The sequence below is a fragment of the Columba livia genome, chromosome 27 (genome assembly GCF_036013475.1).
Source record: "Columba livia isolate bColLiv1 breed racing homer chromosome 27, bColLiv1.pat.W.v2, whole genome shotgun sequence".
Lineage (NCBI taxonomy): Eukaryota > Metazoa > Chordata > Aves > Columbiformes > Columbidae > Columba > Columba livia.
In genome coordinates this window covers 1163284-1189616 of record NC_088628.1, presented here as the reverse complement: position 1 = coordinate 1189616, position 26333 = coordinate 1163284, and the positions used below count along the sequence as shown (strand labels likewise).

Genomic DNA, 26333 nt, shown 5'->3' with positions numbered 1-26333 from the left:
GTGGGCTCCGGTGCGCACGGGGTCGAATGCGCGATGCCGGCCGGAAAAAAGGGGGGTGTGTGCGTTTGTGTGCGCCCGCGGGGTGCTCAGACAGCAAACTCCGTACCCTGAAGGGGAGACGTAAATCCCAAATCCATACAAAGCCAAGTATTGTTTTAACCAGCAAATATAAAATATCGATTTTAATTATTTAATAAAAATCTGAGGGACCTGGGGGTTCAGCTGAGAACAGGAGCTGAGGGGAGACCTTCTGATCTCTGAACTGCCTGAAAGGAGCTTGGAGCCAGAGGGGGTCGGGCTCTGCTCCCCAGGAACAAGCGCCAGGAGCAGAGGAAACGGCCTCAAGTTGCACCAGGGGAGGTTGAGGTTGGATCTGGGAACAATTTCTTCCCCAAAGGGCTGTGGGGCATTGAACAGGCTGCCCAGGGCAGTGCTGGAGTCACCAGCCCTGGAGGGCTGGACAGACGGACATGAGGTTCTCAGGACACGGGGCAGTGCTGGGGGTGGGTTATGGTTGGACTTCATCATCTTGAGGGTCTTTTCCAACCAACGTGATTCCCCAATTCTATAAGATAGCAAGTAAAGGCATTATTTCTGGGTGAGCTTTAGTAATCGGGAAATTCTCCAGTTTTCCATGTCCCCTGTAGTCCAGCAAAGCAGAAGATGCCACAGCAGCTCCGTTCTGCGCAGAACAAACGGGTGCGTTCTCCCCACGCGAGCACGTCTTCACTGTCCAGCTCCTCCTCCTCCCGCTGCTGCGGTGTCGCGCGTGTCCCGGTGATCCCCAGCTCCACGTCAACACCACCAGAGGGTTATTCCCCCTCCCCGCGGCGCCGGGACCTCGGGCGCGTGTGGGAAGCAGCGGCTCTGTCCCCAGGAGGGGGTGACGGACAGAGCTGACCCTGCTGGGACACGGGACGTTTGGAAACACCAGCTCGGGCTGCTGAGCCATTGACTCCAGCTGTGTTAACATCCGATGGGTGCAAAGCGCCGCGACACGCAGGACGCATGCACCGAGCCGTCATAAATCCTGACAGTACCGTTTCCCAACACCCACACGTTGCCCTTTGCACTTTCTTTCTTACAAAGCTATAAAGCAGACACTTTCCTTTTTTGGGGGGTATCTCTGCCCCTGAACAGCCCTTACTCCAGTAACCAAATCCTGTCACGGTTGAACTATCAGATCAAAGAAATTAGACTCTGCTCTCACTTCACCGTGGCGGCCTTGGTTCAGGCAGTTCGCCGGTCATTTATAAGCATTTCCTGCCCACGTAAAAATCAGATGTTATAATTATCCGCCGCTGCAAGGCTGTTGGAGACGGATGGCTGAAACTCAGCTCAAACTGTCAGGATTAGTATTAGCCACAAAGTCACGTCCTACCCTGAATTCCAGCTGCCAATTTGCACTTAGGGTCTCTAACACAAGCTGAGATACCATCACAGGAAACAGAGCTGGGACGGGAAAGCTCATCCAGGCCCGGCAGGCTCAGCCGTTCCCGTCGCTCCCGACAGATGTGAGTCCAACCACTTCTCGCATTTTTCACCAGGGATAAACAACCAGCACACACGTTCAGCTAAATACCCTCTAGCTGCGTACACGAACAGCACATGACCCGCAAAATTGGCCTGTCACACTAAAAGCATATAAATCATAAAGATTTAACAGTAAGATACCGATTACCCACAGTGTTTTTGCTTGAGAAGCGAGACAATGATAAATAATTTGCTGAGTTATTCCGGATTTAATACCATAGGTGGTAATATCAACCATCTTCAGACCCAGCTGCCACTCTGCCTCTTCTGTAGCACCAGAAGATTAAGTGCCTGAGATGAAACTTGATAAATTTTCCCCTCTCGGATCTCCCAAGATGGAAGAGAGCGAAATCTCCGCTCTGCTGGCTGCGGTTCGCAGGGAGGGAACGCAGGTGGCCAGGGAGGTGGGGGGGTTACAACTTCCCCCCGGTACAAGACTCCCTGTTCTTATTGTTCCTTTATCAGATTGGATTCCAGCGTGCAGCCTGGACCCCGCTTCTGTTCTTAAATGCTCCGGTTTTAAAGCAGTTTGCTGAACAAACCTTCTCTTCAATATGTTTGCGTTTGCCAGAGTTGCTTCTGGAATCTCTCACCCACTCAGCACTCCACGTTTTGGGGTGTGGGTGGATCTGAATGGCTGTGAAGTGCGTGACCCAGCCGAAAATGTAAATCTTGAGTGCATTAAGGCAAGGGGATGGGTGCCAGGTTTCCTTCTTCCTCCACCGAAGGAGATACGCCACGCATTTGACCAAATGGTGAGCTCACACCATCAGTATTATTTATGTCTCCTGCCATCTTCACCTTGAGCACATATGGGGCCACGTGAGAAGAACTCGATCTCAGCAGCAAGCTGCGATGGGATCCCCCGAGACAGCAGCTCTGCCTCCCCCAGCCTCGCAGTCGTGTTCTGAAAAAGTTTCTTGTAACTGAGAATCAAGAAGCAAACAAAGAGTCATTGGAGACGCCGGCTGGGGTGCTCACATCTGCTTTTCCTGAAAACCCCTCCTCACCGAGCAACCTGCGGCTCCTTGCGGCAGATGCCGCCGCCAGCGAGCGGGCTGCGGGGAGGACGTTGCGTTCACTCCTCCGGCTGCCCTGGAACTGCTCTGGCAGATGAGATCCAGCTCCCTTCTTCTCCCTTGGAGGCTTCAGAGGAAGGTGTGAGGTCGAGCAGCTTACGCAACGGCAGACAGCGTGAGATCGTGCCTGCATTGCTGAACAAACTGACATTTCCTTGCCTACAGACACAAAGATTTTGATCTCTCACACTTCCTACTTAATGTTCCTGTTGACGTTCCCATTATCCTCAGAGAATATCCCGCGAGTCCACAGAGCCCCTGGTTCCAGCGCTATTTTGAACTCTGCTCCAAATTGTGCTTCTGGTGGGAAAACGTTCTCTTGTTTCGCTTGGAATTTGTGACCATTTCCTAATTCAAGAGATCCTTCTTTCCAGAGGGCAGATAAAAGCTCCTGAATTCCCTTTCCACACCACTCACCAAATCTGACGAGGCAAAGCAGCCCCCGGCACGCTTGGTTCTGCTCTCTGTGCCAACATTCCCTTGTCATCCTGCCCGTTTCGCTTCTTTACCACTCCCTGTAAATCCTAAAATTACAGAAAGCACGCAAACCCTGACCGCTGAAAGATCCTCATCTCGTTTCTACGAGCTGTATCTTCTGGTGCTCTGCAATGATCTGGCAACCAGAGCATTGTGTTTGGGTTATTTTCCCAGAATCGAGGCTTCATGCCACCTGAAGCCAGAAGGTTTCCAGCGGTGCCGAGATGACGCGGTGAGCAGCAGCCGCTTCGCATCCTTCCAGAGGTAACGCCTGGATGGGAGGCAAAGGATCCCATGCGGGTGCATTCACAGTCAACGCTAAGAAGCGAGGCACCCGCAAGAACCCTGCGCCTTCTTGAAACAAACAGGAAACCGGGAAAAGAGCTTTTTTACCGCTAAGATTACACCGTTGTAAATCAAGTTGTAGATCAGAGAAGCGTATCAGGGAGCAAAATGTTTCCTTCCACGGCCGTCTGTCAAACCAGCCTTCGGAGAATTTGCTGATATTCCGTATGTAAAGTAGCAGGAAATGTTTTTGAAGCTCATGGGTCAGCTTCGGAGACGTGTGCTGCAAGGGGCACAGCAACAGATTGAAAATCCCACGTTATTTTTCACCTGAGCGCTTCAGTATCGTAAAACAGGCAACACCTGCCTGCTCCTCAGCTTCATATCCCAGCGCACAACCAACCTCGGCCGCTGCCCTGCCTTGGGACAGATGTTCACCTACAAGTTAAACGCTCCATTTTGACGCTGAAAGCATTAAAATCTAAGCATGAAGGAGGATTCAGCGTGGTTTTTGCAGGCACAGGTAATTTTTGCATGAAAACCTGACGAGCAGTCGGACAAACACACCAGCCCAACTCGGGCACCTCAGTTTCAATCGCTTTGGTAAAGCAAGAGTTACACAAAGTCGGTGATTTCTCAGCAGGAGACGGCGCAACAACCGCCACAGTAGCCCCATGTTTGTGGCTGCACGGGGCTGGACTGTTCCCTTCGCGCTCCGCACACCGATTCCCTTTGCACCCTGTGCCAAAGCGACGCCAGGTCCGTCCCTACGAGGACGGGAGCAGCAAAACATCTGCCGCGCTTGCGAACCGCTTTGTAGCCGCAGAAGCCAAAGCGTCTCCTTTCTCCCTCCCTCTTCCTGCTGCTGAAGCAAAACAAGCTGCCCCGATAAACCGGCTGAATGGGAGGATTCAACGGGGGGAAATGAGTTTCGCTCTCCAGGGCCGGTGGCGGGTTTCTCTTGCACAGTCTGCAGCGCAGACCTGGTTGCTACTGGAGCCATTTTAAGGCTGCAGTTCAGTACTTTAGACACGCGGTTATACCCTATTTCAGCAAAATAACTATGCACGCATTGAAAAGCAAACTCTACACTGGACTGAAATAACAAAACACCATCCTAAGGGCCTCACGGAACAGGGTGTCTTGTGCTTCTCAGCAGCCGCTGGGCTTTGCGGAGGAAGGATTTGTGCCTCCAAAAATGTGCATTTCTAAGAATTGCCTTTTGGGCCTCTTAGCAGCAAGTGGAGTTGTTCACCGAACTCTAATTGCTGTCCTGAAAAACCCTCAGGAGGAACATAACAACTTGTTTTGCACTGCGAGACGGGAGGTTCTCCCCTGCAAACTCCAAACCCTCAGCTGGGAACCCGCTCAACGTCCGGCCTGGGATCAAGGCTGGTTCTTCCGCTTACTCGCGGTACCAACGGGTGGAGGCGTTTCTAGGTTAATATTCCCAACAGAAGAGGGAAGAACAGGGTCCCTCTTCCTTCACCCTCTTCCCCCCAGTGTAATCGCACCGGCGGGTGCACAACAGAACACACCGGGCTCTCCGAAAGGCTCCGAAAAGCCTCGAGCACAGGGCAGCCCCATGGAAAACAGAGAAAAGCTGTTACAAGCCTGCAAAACACATGGGCAAACACACAGGTGCTTGGGTCTCTGCTCATCCGGGGACTAACCCTCTAAACCTGACCCCCTTCCCACGGCGTACGCTCCCGTTTTCCTCCTCAGAAGCAGCAATCCACACTCCTGGCATAAGGAAACTGTCAGCTTGTGAGAAGCACGAAGCTGCAAAATTAAGGTCCAGACACACTAACGGCACCACGGGGCAAATTTCCCTCCTCTAAACCTCAGTGAAACTCATACATTCCTTCTAAATCCAGTTGTAAACCGCTCTCCTTAAGGCACTGAGTGCAAGTATCAACACTGCTAAGGAATAAAACCTGCATCATAAAGAGGATCACATTAAAACGAGACCCCAGGCCACGGCGAGGGGGAAAAACACAACAGGGACGCAATTAAAGCAACAAATTACAAACTTTCTACGAAGACACACGTTAGCAAACACACCAGAGAGCCGCATGGAAAATACTTTTCAGGGTGTTCTCTAAGCGTTGTGACCGGGAGATGCAGCAAAAATCCCCGCGACAAGCTGGGTTCTGCTCCAGGCGCTCGGGGCCGAGGCGGCTGCGGAGGAACAGCAGCTGGCGCAGCGCACAGCCCGTCCCTGCGTCAACAAGCGAAACGGCTTTCAGTTTTGAAGAAGCCACATAAAACAGCTCCAGCTAATTACACGACAGGGCCCGGGTGTGAAAGAGCAACTGCAAAGCCTCGGGGACGGAGCCAAGAACCTTTGATTTGCTCTCTATGGCTTATAAAACGTTGGGAAAACCTTTGCTCTGCCAGCTTTTCTGCTCCCCGTTTCCCTCCGCGGGCCCCCACCGCCGCTCTCTGCTCCATCTTCACCGTCCTCTTACAATCTGAGGCTGATTTCAGGTTGCACAGCTAAAGCAGCAGCTGTTTCCGAGCAGAAAAGCACATTTCGCGTTCATTTGATGGAACGTTCCACGTCGGAGCAGCCAAAGTCGTACCCTCCCCACAAATTAATTTGAAAACTTCTCTGCAAAACTCTCTTAGAGCTGAAATATTAAACTGAAAAGTGCCAAACTTGCGTTAGCGCAACTCAAGTTATAAGTTTGGAACGAGAAACAAGAGTCTGTGGGATGATCCTGCGCCCACTCGCTATTAAAATGCAGAGTGGAATCTAAGCTGTCTCTGTGAGAAACCACTCGAGGAGAGCGATGTCTGCGTGATGTATCCGTGATGCACCTGTGATATATCCCGGTGAAATTCCAGGTATCTGAGCGCCCTTCGGAAGGCAGGACCAGGCGGCGCCGCTCCCCCGCTCGCCTGACACACCAGCAAACCCGGCTGGACGGGAAATCCATTCAGCCACATTCACTTTTCCTGGTCCTTAAGTGGCAAGTGATGAAATCTCATTCATTTATGCAACTGGAAGATTTATTGTAAATAAAGTTGCGCCCATTACACAACTGGCTAAAAATCATAATTAGAGTTGCACTGGGAAACATGTTTTATTTATTCTGACAGTAGTCTGGCTTCAATAATCCTCACATGATAAACGGCCCCGAAAGTTTGCGGAGTTTCAGCAGCTCCAGAGCTTATCGCAGCCGTGAAGTGGAAACGTCAGTCGGGGTTTGATGCGGCTCACGCGAGGTCCCGAGCGGTTCTGCTGCGCAGCACCATCTTCAATCAGCGCCGGGTGCTCAGAACGAGCGGGAGCGCCGCCCTTCGCTGTAAATCACAACCCAGGACATTTTTCCGCTGCTGTTCGACTTCCAGGAGCTCGGTAGGAAAGCTCGGCCACGTCGGTAGGAATTAGCGAGGTTCTGGGCTAGGGAGGAATGACAGTGGGATCGCGGAGCCGACAGCCCCCCGGACGAGGGTCAGTGACACCGTTAATCGGATGCAGACGTTCCCATCTCGAGCTGTTCTGCGCCCTGCCAAGAGTCCCGGTGCTTTCTCTGTAGTTTTAAGCACAATTTCAGGCCCATAAAACATCAGAGAAGACAGAAGCTATTATCCTGGCCATGACAGGCGTCCCCGATGGGACACGCTCTCTGCAAATACCCACAACTACCGACGCTGGGCTTTTACTGCTCCCCATCTGGTCAAGGGTATTTTAAAATGTACCAAATCAGGTTTACCCCGTAACGTTTATTGCTGCTCTGAGACTAATAAATGACGCTGAGTACAAGCGAACATTTCCCTGGCTTTGCTCACTCTTGAAGGGGAGAAGGGCCCCGTCCACCTGCTTTTCGCACAGGGCATCCCGCACAGTATCATCTCCACGGTGGCTTCGATATTTATGCGAAGACCCTGTCGAGTTGTTGCAATAGGGCAGAAGAATCAAACCCCTTTATCTCCCAAATAACAGGTTATGCGCAGGACAGCCACGACTGCAAGCTTCACGGGGGTAAACCAAACTTTATTATCAAGACAGATGTTCTGCACTTCCACAAATGTTTTAGCCAGTCTCTGCTAAATTTAGAACAGCCAGAATATTTCTAGCTAACGTTATGAAAAATAACTATTTATATTGCTATGAAAAGAGCATTCCGGTAACAAAGAGAGGCGATGGGAACGCAGACACCAGGCTGGTTCATTCAACAACCACAGAACAGCTTTGTGTAACCTCTTCTCCGCAAAGCCGCTGTTCCAACCTCATCCAGAGCTTCAGTTTGTTTCAAAGCAAGAGCAAACTTTTGCATTCTTTTTCCCAACGATTTTTCCCTCTTTTCCACCCCGACGCACACAAACACGTACCTGAGAAGTGAAAAATAAAGCTCGTTTTCCCGGTGATGAGCTGCCACCGACGGTCACCGCGTGGGTTCTCCGGCCATCCCTGAGCGCTACGGCTGCACCTTTGGAAAACGCGGTTATTGCAGAACAGCTGAACCATCCATCGCTGCTGGAGAAACGCTTTGGGGAGGAAAACGTCACCGAAATAGGGCAGTACAGCAGGAAGGCAGCGATGGAGGAACGACACACGCTTACGAGGATTAACCATGTTCCGCAAATGGGAAAGCGAGTAAACCTGCGTTTGTTGCCGACCCAGCAAAGCGCCCTGTTCATAAACATAGGGAAGCATTAAAAAAAAAAAGAGAAAATGCATTATTTGGTAACTTTGAAGCTGCTATCGGGTTACATTTCATCCTTTCACAATTTGCTTGTTATCTGCCAAGACTTCCGCAGCGTTTCTGGCGTCGGTGCCAGAGCAAATGAGCAGAGAATGGAGCAAATTATCTGCCCGAGAGCGACGCAGCGGAGCTGGCCCACCGACTTCAGCGTATTGGGCAACAACAAGTACTTTTCATTAATTTATTATTGGCAAACCAGCAAATAGATAGGAAGGGATAAAACCGCGCATCATTTTATCGCAAACTGGGGATGCAGAGCTGAGCTGAGGAGCAGGCGCCCTCACCGACGGCAGCCAAAGGTGCTGTGATTTCATCATTGGAGAAAAACACCTTAAAGTGAAGGCGAGGGCTGGGGTTCATGCTGCACACAGACCTGCTCGGTGAGTCATTAGCAAAACAGACATCTATTGTCTCCAAAGGTTACAGCGCAGTGTTTATTGAACAGCAGAATGCAACAGTTTCTCTAAAAAGAAGATTGCACACATCAAATCAAACCCATACAAAACAAAGCCCTTGAAGCAGAAGAACCTGATCAAAGGAGAAACTTTCCATTTGTTAATCACTCAAATTAATTAGAAAAAATGGCTTGGAGGAAAGGAAGGTTCAGGAAGTAACGGTATTCTGTGCAGTAAACACAGATTTCACCAAAATGACACAGCTTAAAATGAATCTCTTCATTTGAAATGCCCATCGGCGACAACAACAAAAACACACCCCGTTCCACTTAGAATTCCATTGTATTGGGATGCCAGGTATCTTATTTACGAGCCAAGGGAGAAAACCTTTGAGCTTACGAACGAGTAGCACCCACCTCCTTTACTGCACAAAGAGTTTGGGCGAGCGGGTGTTGCTGGAGCGACGGGTCCTAAAGCGGCAACTCCGGGTGCTCTTTGCTTCAGCGCCTCGGACAAGCAGCCGCGAGCGTTATTGCCAGGGAAGCCAAACGTGGGTTTGGCAGTTGTTATGGAAAAGAATCACTCCTGTGTGTATGTAATGGAGCTATCAACATGGCTTTAGTGCTGCAGGCTCTGGATGCACCGGTGAAGGGAGAACTTCTGGAACGGCTGCGCGGAGGGTGAGGAGGGGACGGGGAACTGCAGCGTGATCCAGGTGAAGATGAACCGGAGACCGGAGGTGCAGGGACAAGTGTTCCCCCTTTTAGGAGGGAGGAAACAAAAAAGTCACCTTTGGAAAGCAAGAACATGCTTTTCTAATCCAAGCACCTGAGCTCTGCCAGCTCCCACTGTCCCTTTATTGCTTTTGGAGGTCAGTGTGTTCTACAGGTTTTGGTTTCTTTTGTTGTTTGCTAAAAAAAACAAAACCAACCCAAGAAAGCGACGTACAGTGATTTTCGGCGCTCTTAATAAAAAAATCACACCTGAACTCTTTGAAACATACCACAGGACCAGCCACTCCTGAGCTTGTCGATGTTTGCGATGCGTAACCTTGTTAAAAAGATGAAAAGTTGGCAAAATGCACCCCCCCCATCAAAAAAATAGAAATAAAAAAGAGCAAAGCTTTTTCCAGCTGTAACATCTGTTCAGTCTAACGAGCTGACAGGCGCTTCTGCTGAAGCGCGCCTGCCAGAACACGGCCCAGGAGGAGGAGGAGGAGGAGGAGGAGGAGGAGGAGAGACTTTGTGGAGATGGGAACACAAGCGGTTTTTCTCCTTCCCTCGCCCACAAGATGCACAATGACCGTTTGCAAACACCAGGGAAACAACACCGCATCCTGCTAACATGCAACGCGAGGCGGCCCCGCGGGCCCACGCCGTCTCACGGTTATCTCTGGCTCGTTACCTGCGGCAGTATCACCGGAGCGCACGCTATCCCAGCAAAAGACTCTGGGAAATGCAGGTCCCTTTCCCACTCATCGGTTTCTGTGTTATACACCTGCACGATGCTGGTGACGTTGTTCAGGTGCCAGTTGTACCCTCCTACGATATAAATCTTTTTTTCTAGTAAACAACAGCCAGCTTCTGACTGACCCGTGCGCATCGGGCTCACCGTTGTCCATTGGTCTGTCTCAGGCACGTAATATTCCACGGCCAAAACATCGAAACAACGGTCAACGTGGTCCATGCGGCCTCCCAGAGCGTAAATCTTATTATTGGCGCTGACCATGGCATGTAGAACTCTGGGTTCGTTCATGGGGGTTTTAAACTCCCACTGATCCACGGCGGGGTCGTAACAGTGCAAGGCTTTTTTGTCTTCCACCGAAATGCCGTACCCACCCGATATGTACAACTTGTCCCCCACCGTGGCTCCGGCGTGCCCCCACGTCCTGCGTTTCAGGGAGCACACGTAGGTCCACTCGTTGTTTTTGGGGCAGTATTTCTCCACGGAGGCCAAGCTCCCCGAGCGGTTCCTCCCGCCGGTGGCGTACACCATGCCGCGCAGGACGTTGAGCTGGAACTGGATCCTGCTCTCCTGCATGGCCTGGATGCGCAGCCACTGGTTGAGGTGCGGGTCGTAGCGGTAGCAGATATCGACGGCTCCCTCGCCGCTGCGGTACTGCAGGTGCTGCCCGCCCACGATGTAGACGAAGTTGTCGAGCACGGCCACGCAGGAGTGGCTGCTCCCCACCTCCATCTCCGTCAGCTCCTTGAACTGGCGCCCGGCGGCGTCGGGCAGGCAGTAAACTTTGCAGCTCACGGTGCGGTCGTTGTCGGTGTAGGGGGTGCCGCCGAAGGTGACGAGGGACAGCACGTCCGAGCGGATGGTGGTGCGAGGGGATTGCATCTCGTGCTGCCGGAAGGGCAGGATCTGATAGTTGAAGGCCTCCAGCAGGTATTGCCGGCACAGGACGTCTTCAACCATGATGTCCAAGGTCTGGACGCTGTCCACCAGCTCCGAGGATTTCATGAGCGGGAAGCGGATGTGGCAGAGGACCTGGCTGGCGCTGGCGCGGCGCGTCTGGTCGTACTGCAGCCAGCGCACGGCGGCGCGGAAGAGATCGATTTCGCTGCAGCTCTTCAGCTTATTGCTCTGCAAGAAGAAAACGAGGCGCTCGAGCGGGAGGTGAAGGAAATCCTCCTCCTCGGAGATCTGGAGGAAATGCCTGAAAGTGAAGGCATCTACCGACTCCTTCAGGGACGCGAGGCTGAAGGTGGTGGCCATCTGCCCGATATTGAGGCACGTTTCGACGCTCATGGCGGATTTCAGGAATTCTTCGCAGAGCTCCACGACAGGCACCATCTGGAGGAAAACAGCAGCTCCCAGCACATCCTGAATGCAGTCGAGATCAAGAGTCACTTCAGCGCTGTACGCAAAGTCTATTATGTGCTTCAGTCCTTTTGCAGATACACCTTTCAGTTCGATCACATCTTGGCTGGCTTCTCTCATCCCGCCCGTGAACATCGCTCTGGAGGTCAAGAACACAAACAAGAAGTTTTCCCCTTTTAAATGCATGTAAAACAACGTAACCCTCCAGAATTTGATTTTATTATTTTAAACATACTGATTTTCTTAGGGAGGACGGGGAAGGGGGGAATAAATCAAGGCTAAATCTCTAAAAGCCAGGAGAGAGTCTGCAATTACTTACATAAAGCTTGCATAAACCGTGCACTGACAAGTGATATTCAGCTATCAGAAAGTTAAGTTTTCCAGTCCCACTGGCAGCACAAATAAGAGTGGAGCACAGGACAAAGCCCCCAGATGTAGACAGAGCTACCGGAGCAGGGAACGTGGTACCCTGGACACCAACAACCCCGTGATATTCACCAAGCAAAGGAGAAAACCAACAGCGTCTGCACCAGCAGAGACTGGGAACCAGGCCCTAACGCATTTCATTTTCAAGCGTGCAGGATCTGTGAGCACTAAGACAGAATACGCTTCATAAGACACCTGCATGCGGGTCTGCGATCCTCTGCACCTGCCTGCAGCGCTGCCCATTAGCCCGTTATGTCGCAGGCTGGCTACGAAATGGCTTAAATATTGCAGCTACAACACATGGTCTGAACAGCTCTGACAATCCCAACAGAACGCCAAGAGCCGCTCCAGCAAACGTCTGTCATGTTGCAGCGCGACGGCAGGGGGCTAGCAGGCAACTCAAACAAACAAACCCAAGGTTTTGTTACAGCACAGCTGCGAGCACATCACTGAGCAGGCCAGGCACAGGTTAGGCCCTGCATCACCTCCCGGGAGGCTCCGACGTTCCACAGGAAGCACAAGCCCACCGAGGGCCGCCATCAGCCCCCTCGCAAACCGCCCGGCCAGAGCCGCGCCGCGTTCCCGGCCCCGGGGCCTGCGAGCGTGATGGGGACGTCACCGCGCGTTTGAGGTTTTCAGACATTTACATTAAATTCCAGCAGGTTTTGTTACATACGGGTGGCTCGGGGGCAAAGGTTTGCGCTCTGTGCTGCGTTCAGCGAGGTGTGGGGCAGCCAAAGCCACAGCAGGTTACCGGCAGAACCGCGACACGCAGATTCACCGCTCGCTGCTGTTGTACACACATCCCAGCGATGTACGCACCAGCAGACTAGAGACTTTTTAAACTCCTGGCAGCTGCCTGCACATTTTGGGCTGGTTCTTTTTCTACCATTGACAAACTACACTCTTCCATGGGAAAGGTAAATTCATGGTCTCCTCGGAGCTGCCTTAGGAAGCCACGGTGACTCTACAGTGCCAGTTAGTCAGGAAAAAACGCTGAGCAGACCCTTTTCTTCTGCATCACCACAGGAATAAAGGGATATCTTGGGAACGCTGTCAAGAGACAGGAGCCGCAAGTTCCCCGTCCGAGCCAGGCGAGAGAGCCTGCTGCCGCCCAGCAGAAACCCGAGAAACCCTAAGTGACCTAAATAAGGAAATATCTGCATCTAAAATCAGCTTTCTGTAACCTGGTGAGCAGGAATCCTGTTTGCAATGATTTGTCTGCGTGGCAATGAAAGCCCAGTTGAAATCCACAGGCAGATCTGTGCTCGTGCATCAGCTACACGGAGCTGGACGTGCGTTAGAAAAGCGCTATTGCTGCCATGATGAAGACAACTCGTCAAATAGAATGCAATTCTTTTAAAAAGTGTTACGGTTCTAAAATGCTGATTATATAAATGCCACAAGTTCACCCTCCTCCCTCTCCCTTCCTGCATAAAAACGGAGTATTTTCAAAAGCTCGATTATTCTGCCATTGTTCCCCAGGACAACCTTCTTTAGCACCACAGAAGTTATAACAAGAAACCTACTCGGCAATTATATTTCGACAGTGCAAACACACTAGCAGTGGCACTGCATCCAGCATTTATGAATACAAATAGCGCTATTAGCATTTGGTGGGAGATCAGCTCCATCATTAATTGCCTGCCTGTTAAGGAGAGTGATAAGCTTGGAAGGTTTATGTTACCGAAGGGAGAGAGAAGGGAACAGCCTAGAAAATACGTGCGTACATAAGACAGACACGATCAGAGCAGCTGAAGAGATGGGTGGAGGGACCCGAGCAAACGTCAAGGGACAGTGAAGTCCCTCGCTCTCGGTTACCTGCTCAGCAAACCAGTCTGCTCGGGTCAGGAAGGGACCTACGTGTCGAGGGATTGTAAACCCCGCTGGACAGCCCTTCTCTGGTCTAGAAACCACCCAAGCTGGGTTCTCCGCTGTTTTGAACCTTCTCTACACCCACGGCCTCCAGCATGTCCCACGCTCAACGCTGCTACTGGTGCTGCCAGGGAAGATCCCTAAGCCAAAGAGAGTCATTCCAAGTCAGAGAACCATTACAAAGGAATCTGAATCCGTATTTTTGCTTAAGAGTGATTTTCTGGCTCTGCAGTTGGCTTGCTCTGCACTGATTTGATTGAGAAAACTCATCTCCGTGCTTCAGTTTTCTACCCACAGGAGATGGGACAGTTTTCCCATCTCCCAGGGCCTGGGGAACGCACACACGACATGAAGACGCTTCATACTCTGCAGCCCGTGAACAGCGAGCACTGGAGACAGATCAGTGGTATTTAAAGACAACATGAGCGTATTTACAATGGGCACCATGCGTTCGATGCGATGACTCATTCCAGAGCCCTCGCTGCCACTTGGAAATCAGCTCAAGTAGCTCCAGGGCCAACCTCTGTTTCCTTTATGAGGCAGAGCACCTACCCATGCTGCCCGGGTGGGTTCAAGACCCGGGCCTGAACTTGTAGTCAAAGAAACCTCATGTGGGTGCAGAGAGACCAAGACCGAGGTGATCCCAGCGACATCTGTGGGGCAGCCCACACCCCCAAAGGGCCGGGCATGGGTGCGATTGTGGGGTGCGGTGGGGAGATTGGGGTGGGGGAGGATGGGGAGAACAGATAAACCAACGGGAAAGGAAAAAAAAATGCCTGCTACCCTATCGGATTCTCACCTGAAATAGTCACTGCAGGCAGCCAAGACAACTTTATGAACCTGAAACACTTCATTATTTATAGTGAGGATGACATCAAGCAGCTGAGCCTGAGCTCGGAGCGAGGCCAGTCCCTGCAGCAGAGTGGTGCTGTGGCCAGGAGCTGAGAACGTGCATTTCAGGGTGCTGTTCTTGTCAGCCATGCTAAAAACAGAACAAGAGAGACAGGCTGGTTTGAAATTAAAACAATATGTGGTACACCTACAAAGCATGCTGGGGAAGATACTGTAACACGAAGCAGTTTGACCGCAAACTCCCAGCTCGACAGCCACACAGAACACCATGACATCAGCACCTCCGTTGTATTCCCTTCTCCCAGCACACACGAGACTTCCAGATTTTTCAATTACACTTTCGAATTACTGACGAGCCGTCACAGCACCGCGCAAATGGGCGTCGGGGACCATCCGAACACGGGCGAGCGGGGCCAAAACCTCCAACGGGCGTTGCTGTCCCCACGCTACGACTACCCCGAGTCCGCCCTGACCTCGACTTCAACCACGAGGCTGAATCACAGTTGCTTATTGCTCTCAGCACCTATCCCGAGCGCAGCTGCCGGAGACTCCGCAGCGGCCAAGCCCGGCCCTGTTTGATCCCTTCCTTATGCCTGACCCTCCCGAGAAGGGCGAAGAAGCAAAATAATGCAAAGCACAGGCTGCTCTAAATAACGTCGGCTGTTTGAACGGCACTGCAAACAGTCCCTCCCAGGGTAAATATTTCCTTGGTTTTCCCAGCGCCTCTCGCACACGTTCCCCGGTGCGGGGAGCATCATTCGGAGACTCGTTTGGCCTCAGATGCACTTGTCAGCGAGGACGCTGCTGGTGGAGGTGAACGCAGCGGCATCTCTGCACGAGTGGAAACGTCCATCAGATTCTCCCTGTTCCTCTGAAAACAACGACGATTACGCTGTGGATTTTCCGACGGTGGGTCAATGGGTCAGCACGCCCTGCTCTACCTAACGGGGCCGTGAAATCCTAAATTCAGTTGCAAATTTAATCCAACTCTGAACTACTTTTCAGGCTTGAGATCCTTCTGGGAAGGAAACATGCCAAGGACTAGAATTCATGACGGGTTTTATGTTTTGGGAAGCATCCTGCTGTTTGGTCTCTGCATTTTAAGAAATATCTGATGGAGGCGCGGCATAAAGAACCCCCAGCAGACCATACCCAATCTGGAAAGCTGCGTTACTTGCTACAGTGGGAGAGTGCACTTAGTACTGTGCTTAAAGGGTATTATTATTATTTAGGTAAAATAAACCAAGCAGAGCCCAGGTCCCAGCGTACTTAGAGCTGTATAATCCCATTTGCTAAGAGTTCGCTACCTAAACAACAACACAAGCCACACACAATGGACGAAACAAGTCGGCAAGGTCAGGGAAGAGTCAGGGAGATGGGATAACAAAAAGGGGGGGTGTAAACAATCCTCAAACAATAAGGAACAATGGACGGGACTTGCTACTTGCCCAACTTATCGCATTGCGATTTCCTGCAAGCTTTACAGAAGAGGGGAAATCTGGGATGTTCATCAGAGCCCCGAGAGCAGCCGCTTTGTGCGAGCAGCGCTGGAGCTCTCTGGGATGCTGCAGGATGCAGACAGCAAAGATCTGCTCTGAGCAGCGCTGCAGCTCTCTGGGATGCTGCAGGATGCAGACAGCAAATCTGTGCAGGCTTGGGAACGTGCCCCAAAATCCATCCGAGTTCCTACTGGGCTGACTGATAGCGGTCAGCTCTGCTTCTTGTCCCACAGATCTGAAAGTCCTACCTCAAAGTCAAAGCACGCTAACAAGTCTTAGGTCAGAGAGCGGAGTCGCACTACAACATCCTTCCTATAATAAAAAGGATTAGCAAAACGTTGGTTGCTGACAAGACCTTTATCCAAGAACCGTCCATCCACTCCAGCTCTTCCCATAGCAAAAGAGGAAGGAGACTGGAGGGAGCAAGCGCATGAACATTCATCACGCCCAACTCGTTTGACTCTCCCGCTGGAACAACGGCTTTGATTCACTGGAGCCCAACGCAGGAAACATCCTGCATAAGCAAGAAACGGTCTCGCCTCCAAACGCTTATTTTTCACTGAGCAAACCCATTTTGCTTCACGCTGGACAGGTAAAACACACCCAGCTCCGGCTGGAACTCCTGAGATTGCTGTAACTTCGTTAGACTCGATCTCCTGCAGGATTCTCTCATGGCAATTTCCTTCAGTGTTTTTGTCAGACCCATTTTAAATATTCCTTTTCCCAGCCGAAGGGCTTACCCACTTACACTTGCTTCCACCATATCCACAACCCTCTTCGAACAACAAGCTTCACCTGAACAAACATTGCTCTTGTTTTCCTTTTCCTCAATTAACTTTTACAGGCACTGCTACCAACCAGAGTGTAAATTGAAAGTAGATGGAGGACTAAACCTGGGCAGGCAGATATTTCTGTGCCGGAATAAACGTGTTTGCACGTGCGGTTCGTTTCAGTGGGTAATTGTGAACAGTGTGACCCCGGAAAAACTCCCTGTACTAGTTGCCGTGTCTGTGTGCGGGTAGAGAAGGCTCCAATGGTTACACAACCATCCAGGGGAGAAAATAAAATAAAGGGACAAAAGCAAACCTGAGAGCTGGAGAAGCAGAGAACACGAGGGGCAGCAGCTGCATGTCAGTGACTGCAGAAAAAATAAAGGCACAAAAGGAAGCCTTGAACATCTGAAAGTGCCTTTGTGAGGTGGCCCTATCTCGCTGGAGATCTGAATATACCGTGTACTTGTTGCTTAACAATTCGTTACGGAAGAAACAGCCTTGCAGACGAACTTGGGAAGAGCCGCGTCTCAGCGGTTCAGAACATGCCTCGGAGATAAAAGCCTTTCAGCACACAATGGTGAGAAAGTGTTTATTCCGCTCCTTCCCCCGTCCCTCTCTGCTGCAGACGGGGCTGCAGAGCTTCTGGATCCTTCCTCGGGTTTGCGCCTTTGGCCAAAAGGCGCTTTGTGGAGGTTGCTGTGCATGGAGCAAAGTGCGGCAGGGGCCCGAACACGGCTGCTTGGAGCCGGGTCCAGAGTGTCCAGATCACATTTACCCTTCGAAAAAATGTCAAATGAAAAATCACCTTCACGTGCAGCAGCATCCACTGCACACCTCAGAGCCTTCAGGAGTCGGTTGCAAGGGGACCTGAAAATGTTTACACGATCAGGGCCAACAGCGTGAATTTATTGGTATAAAGGTGACTTTACTGGAACAAAAATCCCGCTTGACATACGGAAATAGCTGTAGCAGTGAAAGGCATCTTTATATTCACACGCCAGCATCCATCGCACGAATGGTGGGGGCAGCTGCAGTTTAATAGCCACGTTGATCCATCCAGGGCAGCACCCTCCAAAACTCCGACAGCACCACTGGGACCCATTTTCACCAAGGGACTGGCAGGGAGCAAGTAATGGGACTGAGGATTTGTCTCTGGAGCCAGATTGATTCCAATCCTCTGCGGTCGCTGCAGGACAGAGCTGAGCATGGCGTATACAGCCGTAGCCTGGGGAAAACCAACCCCCAAAACGGATTTTTATATCTATTATATATTATAAACATGATATATTTCTATATATAGCAAGTTGCAGGCTTGTGAAAACGTTGAAGTGAGGGTCGTATTTCAAGAATTGGTTCAGATGAGGCACAAAGAACACCCCAAAGAACAACCATCCCGTCTCTGTCTCCCCGATTCTCCACATCGTGTGCAATCCAAGATGCGTTTCAAGCTAATGAATCATTTTTACCAAATCTGTCCCGATGATTAAAAACATCAAAGCTGGAATTAAAGGCTTAAGCAAGCGCAAGTTCATATTTCAGCATGTTTGCAACTGCTGCACGAGCACAAATAGAGAGAATTACACCAGGCCAGATTAGAACATTTCAGTGATTGAAATTAAATAAGAGAAATGTTTTTGCTACACAACTGCTCGTTGTCTTCCTCCTTTTATAACGCGGTCCTGCTTGGAAGGAGGGACGGATTGGTGTGAGCAGGGCTGGCTCTGCAGCCCCGTTGAGCATCCTTCCCAATATCCACCCACGTCCTGCAGGCAGGTGCTGCTCGGTAATGTTTTAATCCAAGAGCAACCGGAGGGGGTTGGCAAGATCTCTACCAGGGCAACCTTCCAGCAGCCGAGCGGTCCCGGCAGCCCGAGCGCGGAGGCCGGACCCGCGGGGCATGGCCGGGGTACAGAAGAGGAGGGAGGACAAGCAGCGCGTGTGAGTGTCCGCGCGCGCCGGGGGCGCGGCTCTTCCGGGGCGAAACAAAAGATTTGGCATTGCAGAAGAGCCAGCGAGGCACCTTCTGAGAGCTCGGGCCTGCAAGAGAATCTCCACGGTGAGGGCAGCAGAACTAACAGAAAGCCGAGGAGTAACTTTATTTAGAACGTAGGGTATGAATATTAAGGATCTTCTTTAGGAACCTTTGAAAGGCGGCATTGTAGGTATTTTAATAATGCAAATCATTTAATGCCTTTAGTTTCAAGCCTAAGTAAAAAACCACATTCAGATTCTGATTTTTAAACTACAATTAAGACACTTAAAATCAAAACAAAAGTCAAACTCCCTCAGATAAGTCACTGGTAGCCATGGTTACTGTAATATTTCAGATCCTGAGGCTTTAGATCACATGCCCAATGATGAAAATGAGTTTTCAGCACCTCACGCTAACAAATGTGACATTCGGGTGAAACGGCTCAAGCCGTGGCTGTGGCTTTGCTGCTTCGCCGGCTCTTGTCGAGGCTCCCGCGGCCTTCGCGCTCCCTGCAACAGGCACCAAGAGCTTTCCTTGAAGTTCGGGTTCACAGGAGACCAGATGCAATGAGAATTAAAAATACCTGCCCTGGTAACCTACTTAGGCTGTCCCAGCACCCGCCAGAACCAACGTTTACCAGCGCTTCCCTCTCCAAATTAGCAACAACAGCGAGCGCTTAACGATCAGCAACTAATGAAATATTAACACATCGAATGAGGGGGATGTTTTCCAGAGAAACGTCGTCATCCTTAGCAAAGATATGCAGGCAAAATAATTTAATCGCCTTCTTTGTTCCCTTTTCCACCTCCTTCCCTTCATTTCTATCCTCTGCCTCCACTCATTTTCCTCTCCTGACATCCCCTTTTTCACCAAAGGCAATAACACCAGTAGAAAGCCCGAGACTAACGCCTCTAGATAGAAACAACTAGCAGGGCTCAAACAGATCAGAAATCGCTCTGGGTTTTAGGAGTAATATTTTGTGTGACAAAAAGGGTTTCTGTAAAATGCCTGAAGTTGAATAGTCAAGTTTGGAAAGTCTCACCTTTTCCCTTTTACACTTTGAGTCCCCAAATTTAAGGGAAATTAACGCTTGGTAAAGGAAGAACAAGTAACGTTCACCATTTTAAAACACTAAAAGAACAAAGCCTAACGACCCAAGCGTTTTCATTTGTATGACAGGGACCCAACCGGCTCGTCCTTCTCCCAAAGGGAACTGAGGTCTCAAAGGACGGACAGTCTGACGCTGGGACGGGACATCCCACACCTGCTGCAACCCTGCGCTTAATGACAGCAATTAAACAATACTCCACAGAGGCCAGGACGTGCCTTCATGGTGCATTTTTAAGTGCTTTCTGAATCAGATCCTACTGATCCCCTTATTTTCTCACCCGTATCCTCCTTCTCCCAATCTGGACCCTTCAACCCAAAGGTAAACCAGCAAATTGAAGCAAGAGGCTTTTTAATTTAATTTTTGGTGCTAATCGTATTTTTTTGTCCCCTGGGAAGTCCCAGACACATTTCCAAATCCGTGTTTGTCTTTTTTCCCGAGCTGGACTCACACGGGCCCCATCAGACACACACACACAAATACATTCCGCTCACAGGCCTCAATCGGTGGGTTGTTCGCAAGCCAAAGGAGGTGGGATTTTGGTTTCTGCTACAAGAACTAATAAAGCTGGATGTGTGTCAGGAGCTGGCTGGCCGGGCTAACGGAGCGTTGGTGTGACAAAGAAAAGCGGAGAGTGAAATATCTGAACACATTAAACTCCGTGGCACCTTGCAGAGTTTGAATGGAGGGATGGGTCAATACGTGCTGGACCCAGGACAAATGGTGGGAGGGAAAAAAAGCATTGATATGATTCCTCAAAATGTTTCTGTCACAGAGCACATCGCCCATGGCTAACACCGCCCTGCCTTCCACAATACAGCCTGTACTTGAAGATACTATCCCACCCCCCAAACTTTACCGTGATTATATTCTCGTCAGCCCCAAACCCAATCCCGCTGAGACAGGGACAAACTGAGCAAATAGAAAAATCACCCTGAGCATATAAATTACTCTGGCAGGCACAGGGAGTATCGCAGCAATGGAAAAGTGAGCTGTGAGCTCAGCCGGCATGCAAAGACCCCCAGAAGGACGGTGGATTTTACACCATGTAAAACCTGCCCATGTGTCCAGAGTACACGGCTGAGTACAGGCTCTTCATACACCCGATACTCCTGCTGACAGCGCTGCCTTAAACAGTTCCACGTTTCCCCACCATCTGCTCAAACGCTGCCAAGCCCAGCTCTAGAAGAAGGAAAGTTACAGCGACACCAGCTCAAGAAAACCCAAAAAATTGCAAAAAGCAGAGCCATCCTTTTCCAGCACACCACCACGGTGGTTTTAGCAGCTAGCAATGGGGATTCTTCTGCGCCCGCCGTCCCCTCTCCCGCAGCACCCGTGGCAGCCGCTGTGCAAAGGCCGAGAGGCACCTAGTGGTGTCGGGAAGCACAGCAGAGCCACCAAGGCCACCCCAAAGTGACATCCAGCGCAGCACTCCCGGCCCTCTGGACACCCCCGTGCTCTTCCAGTCCATCAATGCACCCCAGCATTGCCTTTGCACCTTGAGGAACGGAGCAAAGCCCACCCGTGGCACGGCTACCGCCGCATTAGGCCAAAACGTTCACCGGGACCTGTCTGAGCTTCCCTGCTTGTCAGCAACATCTGGGTCACGTTCCTGCTGGGGACAGACCCTTCAGCTCTGTCAGCAGCTCCTGGCAGGGCGCAAAGTTCCCCCCACCCGGCAAGCAGCTCGGCGACCCTCACCGCACAGCCGTACCGGGCTCTCCGCTCCGCGCCTCGGAAAGAACTCAGAAAAACCTTCCAAATCAGACGGCGAGGTACTCGGAGAAGTCAAGTCTTGGCCTGTTTCTGCAGCACTTGACTGCACCCCCTGGGCAGTGTTGCAATCAAAACGATGGGACTGGTTACACATGGAGTGGGTACTACAGGGTGCAGTGACCAGCAGTGACCTCTCCCTACACCCCCACCCTCCTGACTGTTGCCTCCGAGCAGCTGGGGATGCAAACACAATATAAAATGATGAAACAGCAGGCAACACGAGGAAAACCCAGCATCCCTCTAAGGCAAACTGAAGAAATCCTGTTTTCCAGCAGACGCGAGCAGCTGCCCCGGCGCTTGGCACCGTAACTCCAATTCCATTCCAGGGTCAAATCCTCCCGCCGCAGCAGCTGTTTGTCGCCCGTTTCCCTTGTTCCCCACTTACCTTCTGGCAGGTTTGTGCCCATCCTAAACATCACGTTTCTCAGCTCCTCGCGCAATTCAGTTCACACGGGCTCCGTATCACATTCACGGAACAACGCGAGACCACCAGAACTGCAGCAACAGCTTTTCCTAAAGGTCACTGATTTCTGTGCAAGTTCAGCACTTATCTCCCATATAAATGAGAAAGGGGAAAAGACGGCTCAGCCATCATCCCGTGGTGCCAGGCTCTTCCTTACAAAGCAGTCCACGCCATGCAGCACTTGGAGTAAGACAGGAACCTTTAAAGAATCACTGAAATTTACTTTTGGTCTAAATAAAACCTCCAGCTCAGAAGTCTCCCAATGTCGAAAAAGAAAGCAGCAACTATTTTTACAGTGATTCAATTAGAGTGTAAACATTTACACCATGTCTACCAGATCTAACAACTAAATCTGTTTTAAAATTGCCATGTGGCAGAGCACGGAACATAGAAACCACACAAAACTAAACTTTGAACAGTCTCAAAATGAATTTAAAAGTCTAATTGAAGACTGGAGCTATATAAGATTGCAGGAGCACAAAATCCAGGCAGACTCAGCCCTTATCGTTATCTTGCCCGCCACAGTTTTACTCCATCCTCCTGTACATTTGCTCCCCCTCCCACCGCTTTCTGAAGAAGGAACAAGGTGAGGGCACCCAGGTCGACTCTCTCCTGGTGTGACCCCAGACAGAGGGATTTTTAGCTCAGGAAGCCCTGCAGGTCTATCTCACCCGTTCCTTCTGGTCCCGACCGCTGCAACATGCAATATTAGGGAGGTTTGGTGGAAGGTTTGCACAACCTGCCTGTTTTCAAGGGGTTATTCCCGATTTGGGGGACACACAGCTCTCCTCGACACCTTGTCTGGACACCGCAGCTAATTCCTGTTTAAAGGCCTGCACAATAACATCCTCATCAGCACCTGAAAAGAAGTTTTGCCTAGGTCTTTGTCACCCTGCATTGTACAACTCTGCCGTACCAACACCGCGTCACTGTCTAAAGCACCAAGAGCTTCTTTTCCCGAGGGTACCCATGGAATTCACTGTTTCCTCTCTACTCACTTGCTCCCCAATCTCCAAGCACATCTTCAGGAGCAGCACAGTGCTGCAGTGAATGCCCTCCACGTCATACAGAGGGCTGGGACTAAAATGTGAAACCCAGTTGTAACTCATGAAAAAAAAAAAGCCAAGTTTATTTCAAAATAGGTTTAGGCCGTTCGCTTTTCAATGCACAGCGATGGCTTTTTCTCACGCCATCCGTGTGTCAAAAGCCTTTTCTCCATCTCACCTGGCACAGTGTGTTCCTTAGTGAAGGAAAGCACAGGATTCCCAGCACACAAGTGAATTTTCTTGCTTGGGGAAGCCAGCGTACTTAACGGGTAACGAGCATCAGCCACGCGGTAGCAATTCCAAAGATGGAAATTCTGTTTGAGCAACAGCACACCACCGAAATGGCATGTGTGTAACAGCAAGAGAGGACTTTGTCCTTTTGCCTTAGAGAGTAAATCCTCAGTAAGTGCAGAAAAGTCCCAAGTGGAAGCACCTAACAAGGAATCACTGCTGATAGGGAATGCCCTTGAAACTCTCCTCTCGCTCTGCTGAGATGATGCGGCGTGTCTAATGTCCCCCATCAGGTTTTTCCCCTGTATACTCCAATAAATCCATCCTTTAAAACAGAAGACTAAGGAGCAACAAGAAACAGGATCCAAACTTCACCGGGCTTTACTTTAAAATTAACAAAAAAAATAAATACGGAGCAATAGGGAACACAACAGAGCTCCAGCTCAGGGAACAAAACTGCTGCAGCTTCAGCCTGGGTGATTTATCACGGCTCTGAAACAAATTACTTCCATTTCTCACTGTTCCACACCCCACAACAAGAAACTCCCAAGCGCGCAGCCCCACCAACCCCTGTGTGAAAGCCGTGCTGCTGTGCCTGTTCGGAGAGGGAAAGGAAAGGGAAAGGGAAAGGGAAAGGGAAAGGGAAAGGGAAAGGGAAAGGGAAAGGGAAAGGGAAAGGGAAAGGAGGTGCACAGAGATAAAACGCAATGAAATGCCTCAGGCAGCACAGCATATCGTTTGCACAGGCAGGTCATTAGGAAAAAAGAAAATACTATATATGTATATAAGGTGAGAACTCAGACAGGCTTCAGTGACCGTGAGAGCTTCCCTCTCCATGGCGTGACATACAGGGTGGTTATTCCAGGACGCGGAGGGAGTGAAGTTGTGAATAAACGATGCTCTGGAGCCAAGTGACAGGTTGACGGCGTAACATCCCGCAGACAGACAACACAACTTGCTGAACGCCGTCCAACACGGCCACTTCGGGATGACGAGGGACAGAAAAGCCCTGGGAACAGCATCTCCCCCCCACAGGAACCATCTCCCACCACAACCCCCAGGTACGCGCGCCAGTTTTGTGCTGCTGAGTGACCCCATAGGGACCAAACCCAGTCACCCGGGGAAGGGTTTTGCACCCAGGGGGACGGCAGAGGGGACAGAACGGGCCTAAAATACCAAAAACTTGGTGTCTCTATGAACATATAAACCTCATAGCTCTGTAAACCTGCTGTCTATAAACCCACAGAGCTGCCGGCTCTACAAACCCAACCCAAACCTCAGTCTTCCTCCTCATAAATTCTACCAGGGAAAGAATTATTAATTATTATGGTTATTTTCCAGAGGACCTGCAGCCGCTGGGCCTCAGGACCACCCCGCCCAGGACACCAGGACGGGCTCTCCGCCTCGCCGGGGAGCGGCAATGGCGAAAATAAAGGGAAAATAAATGAATACAGGGGCCGGAGGACGGCGGCGAAGCGACCCGGCCGCCACCGGGCCCAGCCGGCCCCCGCCCGCCGCCGCGGCCCAGCCGGGCCAGGCCCCGGGCCCCGCTCCCCGCCCGCCGCCGCCCGCCCTCGGGCCCCGGCCCAGCCCGCGCCCGGGCCCCCCTCACCTGCTCGGCCGCTCCGCGGCGAACTCGGCCCCGCCGGACTCCGCCATGTTCGCTGAGCTGGGAGGCGGCGGCAGCCGCCGCGTTAAAGGCGCAGGAGCGAGCGCGGCCCGCGGCGGGAACCGGGGAGCTGCTCCGCGCCCGCCGGGCCTGGCGCCGCCCCGCCGCCACCGGGGCCCTCACCCGGTCGCCGCCCCGGGGCATGGCGGCTGTCGCTGCCCAACGGCCCCGGGGGCGCTGAGGGGGGTCTGTCACCTCCCCGCGGCGGAGGGGACCCGGGGGATGTCACCATCTGATAGATGTGGAGCCCTAAATCTGTCACCTCCCCACGGCCACAGGGTCGCTGAGGGTTGTCACTGCCCCATGGCTGAGAGGATTTGGCGTCTGTCCCCATCCCTTGGCTGAGGGATCCCGGGGGCTGTAACCTCCCCATGGTGGAGGGGACCTGGGGGGTGTCATCACCCAGCTGAGGGGACCCCAGGGCTGTCACCTCCCCATGACTGTGACTGCCCCACGGCTGAGGGGGCATGTCATAGATGTCTGTCCCCATCCCCTGGCTGAGGGGTGCCCGTGTCTGTCACCTCCCCATGGCTGAGGGGATCTGCGCAGGTCTGTCACTGCCTCATGGCTCAGAGGTCCCCGGGGTCTGTCACCTCCCCACAGCTGTGACTGCCCCACGGCTGAGAGGTCCAGGGGGTTGTCACCATCTGATGTAGAGCCCTGGGGTCTGTCACCTCCCCACGGCCACAGGGTGGCTGAGGGTTGTCACTCCCCCATGGCTGCGAGGATTTGAGGTCTGTCCCCATCCCTTGGCTGAGGGGTCCCGGGGGCTGTCACCACCCCACAGGCCACCATGGGCCTCTTCACGCCATCACTCTCCAGCTGACCATCATCCAGCACCAGCCAATGGCCCCCGCCCGTGTCCCGCACCCGAACACTTGATTTTCCCCTCAGGATTCCATATGTGACTCATTAATTGTTTCCTGCAGGGACGACCATGTGTGCAACCAGCCCGGGACTGTGGGGACAACCCTGCTCCTCATCACCCTGGGGACAACGGCTCCTGCCACACCATCCGGACCATTATGGACCAGGTTTTATTGCCACAAACGCTTTGTGCAAGAGCAGCAGTACCCTCCAGAGGGTGCAGTCTTGTCGTCAGTCCTCCGGCTGCACCCTCTCGGTGCCAAAGATGCCTTCGCTGTGTCCCCGTTCATGGTCGGCATCGGAGTCGCTCCCGGCTCTCCCCAAAGCGACCGGCGGAGCCGAGGCCAGAGCATCGCGGGGTCCGTGTAATTTCTAAAGCTGGCGCGCATCTGGAGAGAGCGGACGGTCTAGAGGGCATTCCAGTCATCGGTGGAAATCAGGAAATTATTCATAGCGGTGGCTC

General features: G+C 51.8%; 1 protein-coding gene and 1 long non-coding RNA gene across 6 annotated transcripts; one reads left to right on the top strand and one right to left on the bottom strand.

Annotated features, from left to right (window-relative positions):
* Positions 1 to 150: 150 nt before the first annotated feature.
* KLHL26 (kelch like family member 26) lies at positions 151 to 25976 on the bottom strand. Of its 4 annotated transcripts, none has more exons than XM_065042506.1 (5): positions 24947 to 25976; positions 14414 to 14596; positions 9889 to 11452; positions 7716 to 8016; positions 151 to 6913 (listed from the first exon to the last, which is right to left on the bottom strand). In XM_065042506.1, the coding sequence occupies exons 1-5, from the start codon at positions 24991 to 24993 to the stop codon at positions 6768 to 6770; spliced, it is 2241 nt and encodes a 746-aa protein (XP_064898578.1). In that variant the 5' UTR covers positions 24994 to 25976; the 3' UTR covers positions 151 to 6767. The 4 variants fall into 4 exon arrangements, with proteins under 4 accessions (XP_064898578.1, XP_064898579.1, XP_064898580.1 ...); XM_065042507.1 differs by having other exon boundaries at positions 151 to 6783; positions 24947 to 25975; XM_065042508.1 differs by lacking the exons at positions 151 to 6913; positions 7716 to 8016 and adding an exon at positions 8497 to 9244 and having other exon boundaries at positions 24947 to 25973.
* LOC110360904 (uncharacterized) lies at positions 24001 to 26233 on the top strand. Of its 2 annotated transcripts, XR_002417124.2 has the most exons (3): positions 24001 to 24123; positions 24200 to 24395; positions 24676 to 26233. It is a non-coding gene; the product is annotated as an uncharacterized LOC110360904 (long non-coding RNA). The 2 variants fall into 2 exon arrangements; XR_010468293.1 differs by having other exon boundaries at positions 24001 to 24395.
* Positions 26234 to 26333: the final 100 nt, after the last annotated feature.

Excerpts from the sequence above, each read along its gene's own strand:
- KLHL26 (XM_065042506.1), bottom strand. The coding sequence starts at position 24,993 with ATGGCGGAGTCCGGCGGGGCCGAGTTCGCCGCGGAGCGGCCGAGCAG. Across the intron at positions 14,597-24,946 it reads GCCGCGGAGCGGCCGAGCAG|CATGGCTGACAAGAACAGCA; the intron begins GTGAGGGGGGCC and ends TTCTGTTTTTAG. Across the intron at positions 6,914-7,715 it reads CTTTATTTTTCACTTCTCAG|AGAAAGCACCGGGACTCTTG; the intron begins GTACGTGTTTGT and ends TTAAAACTACAG.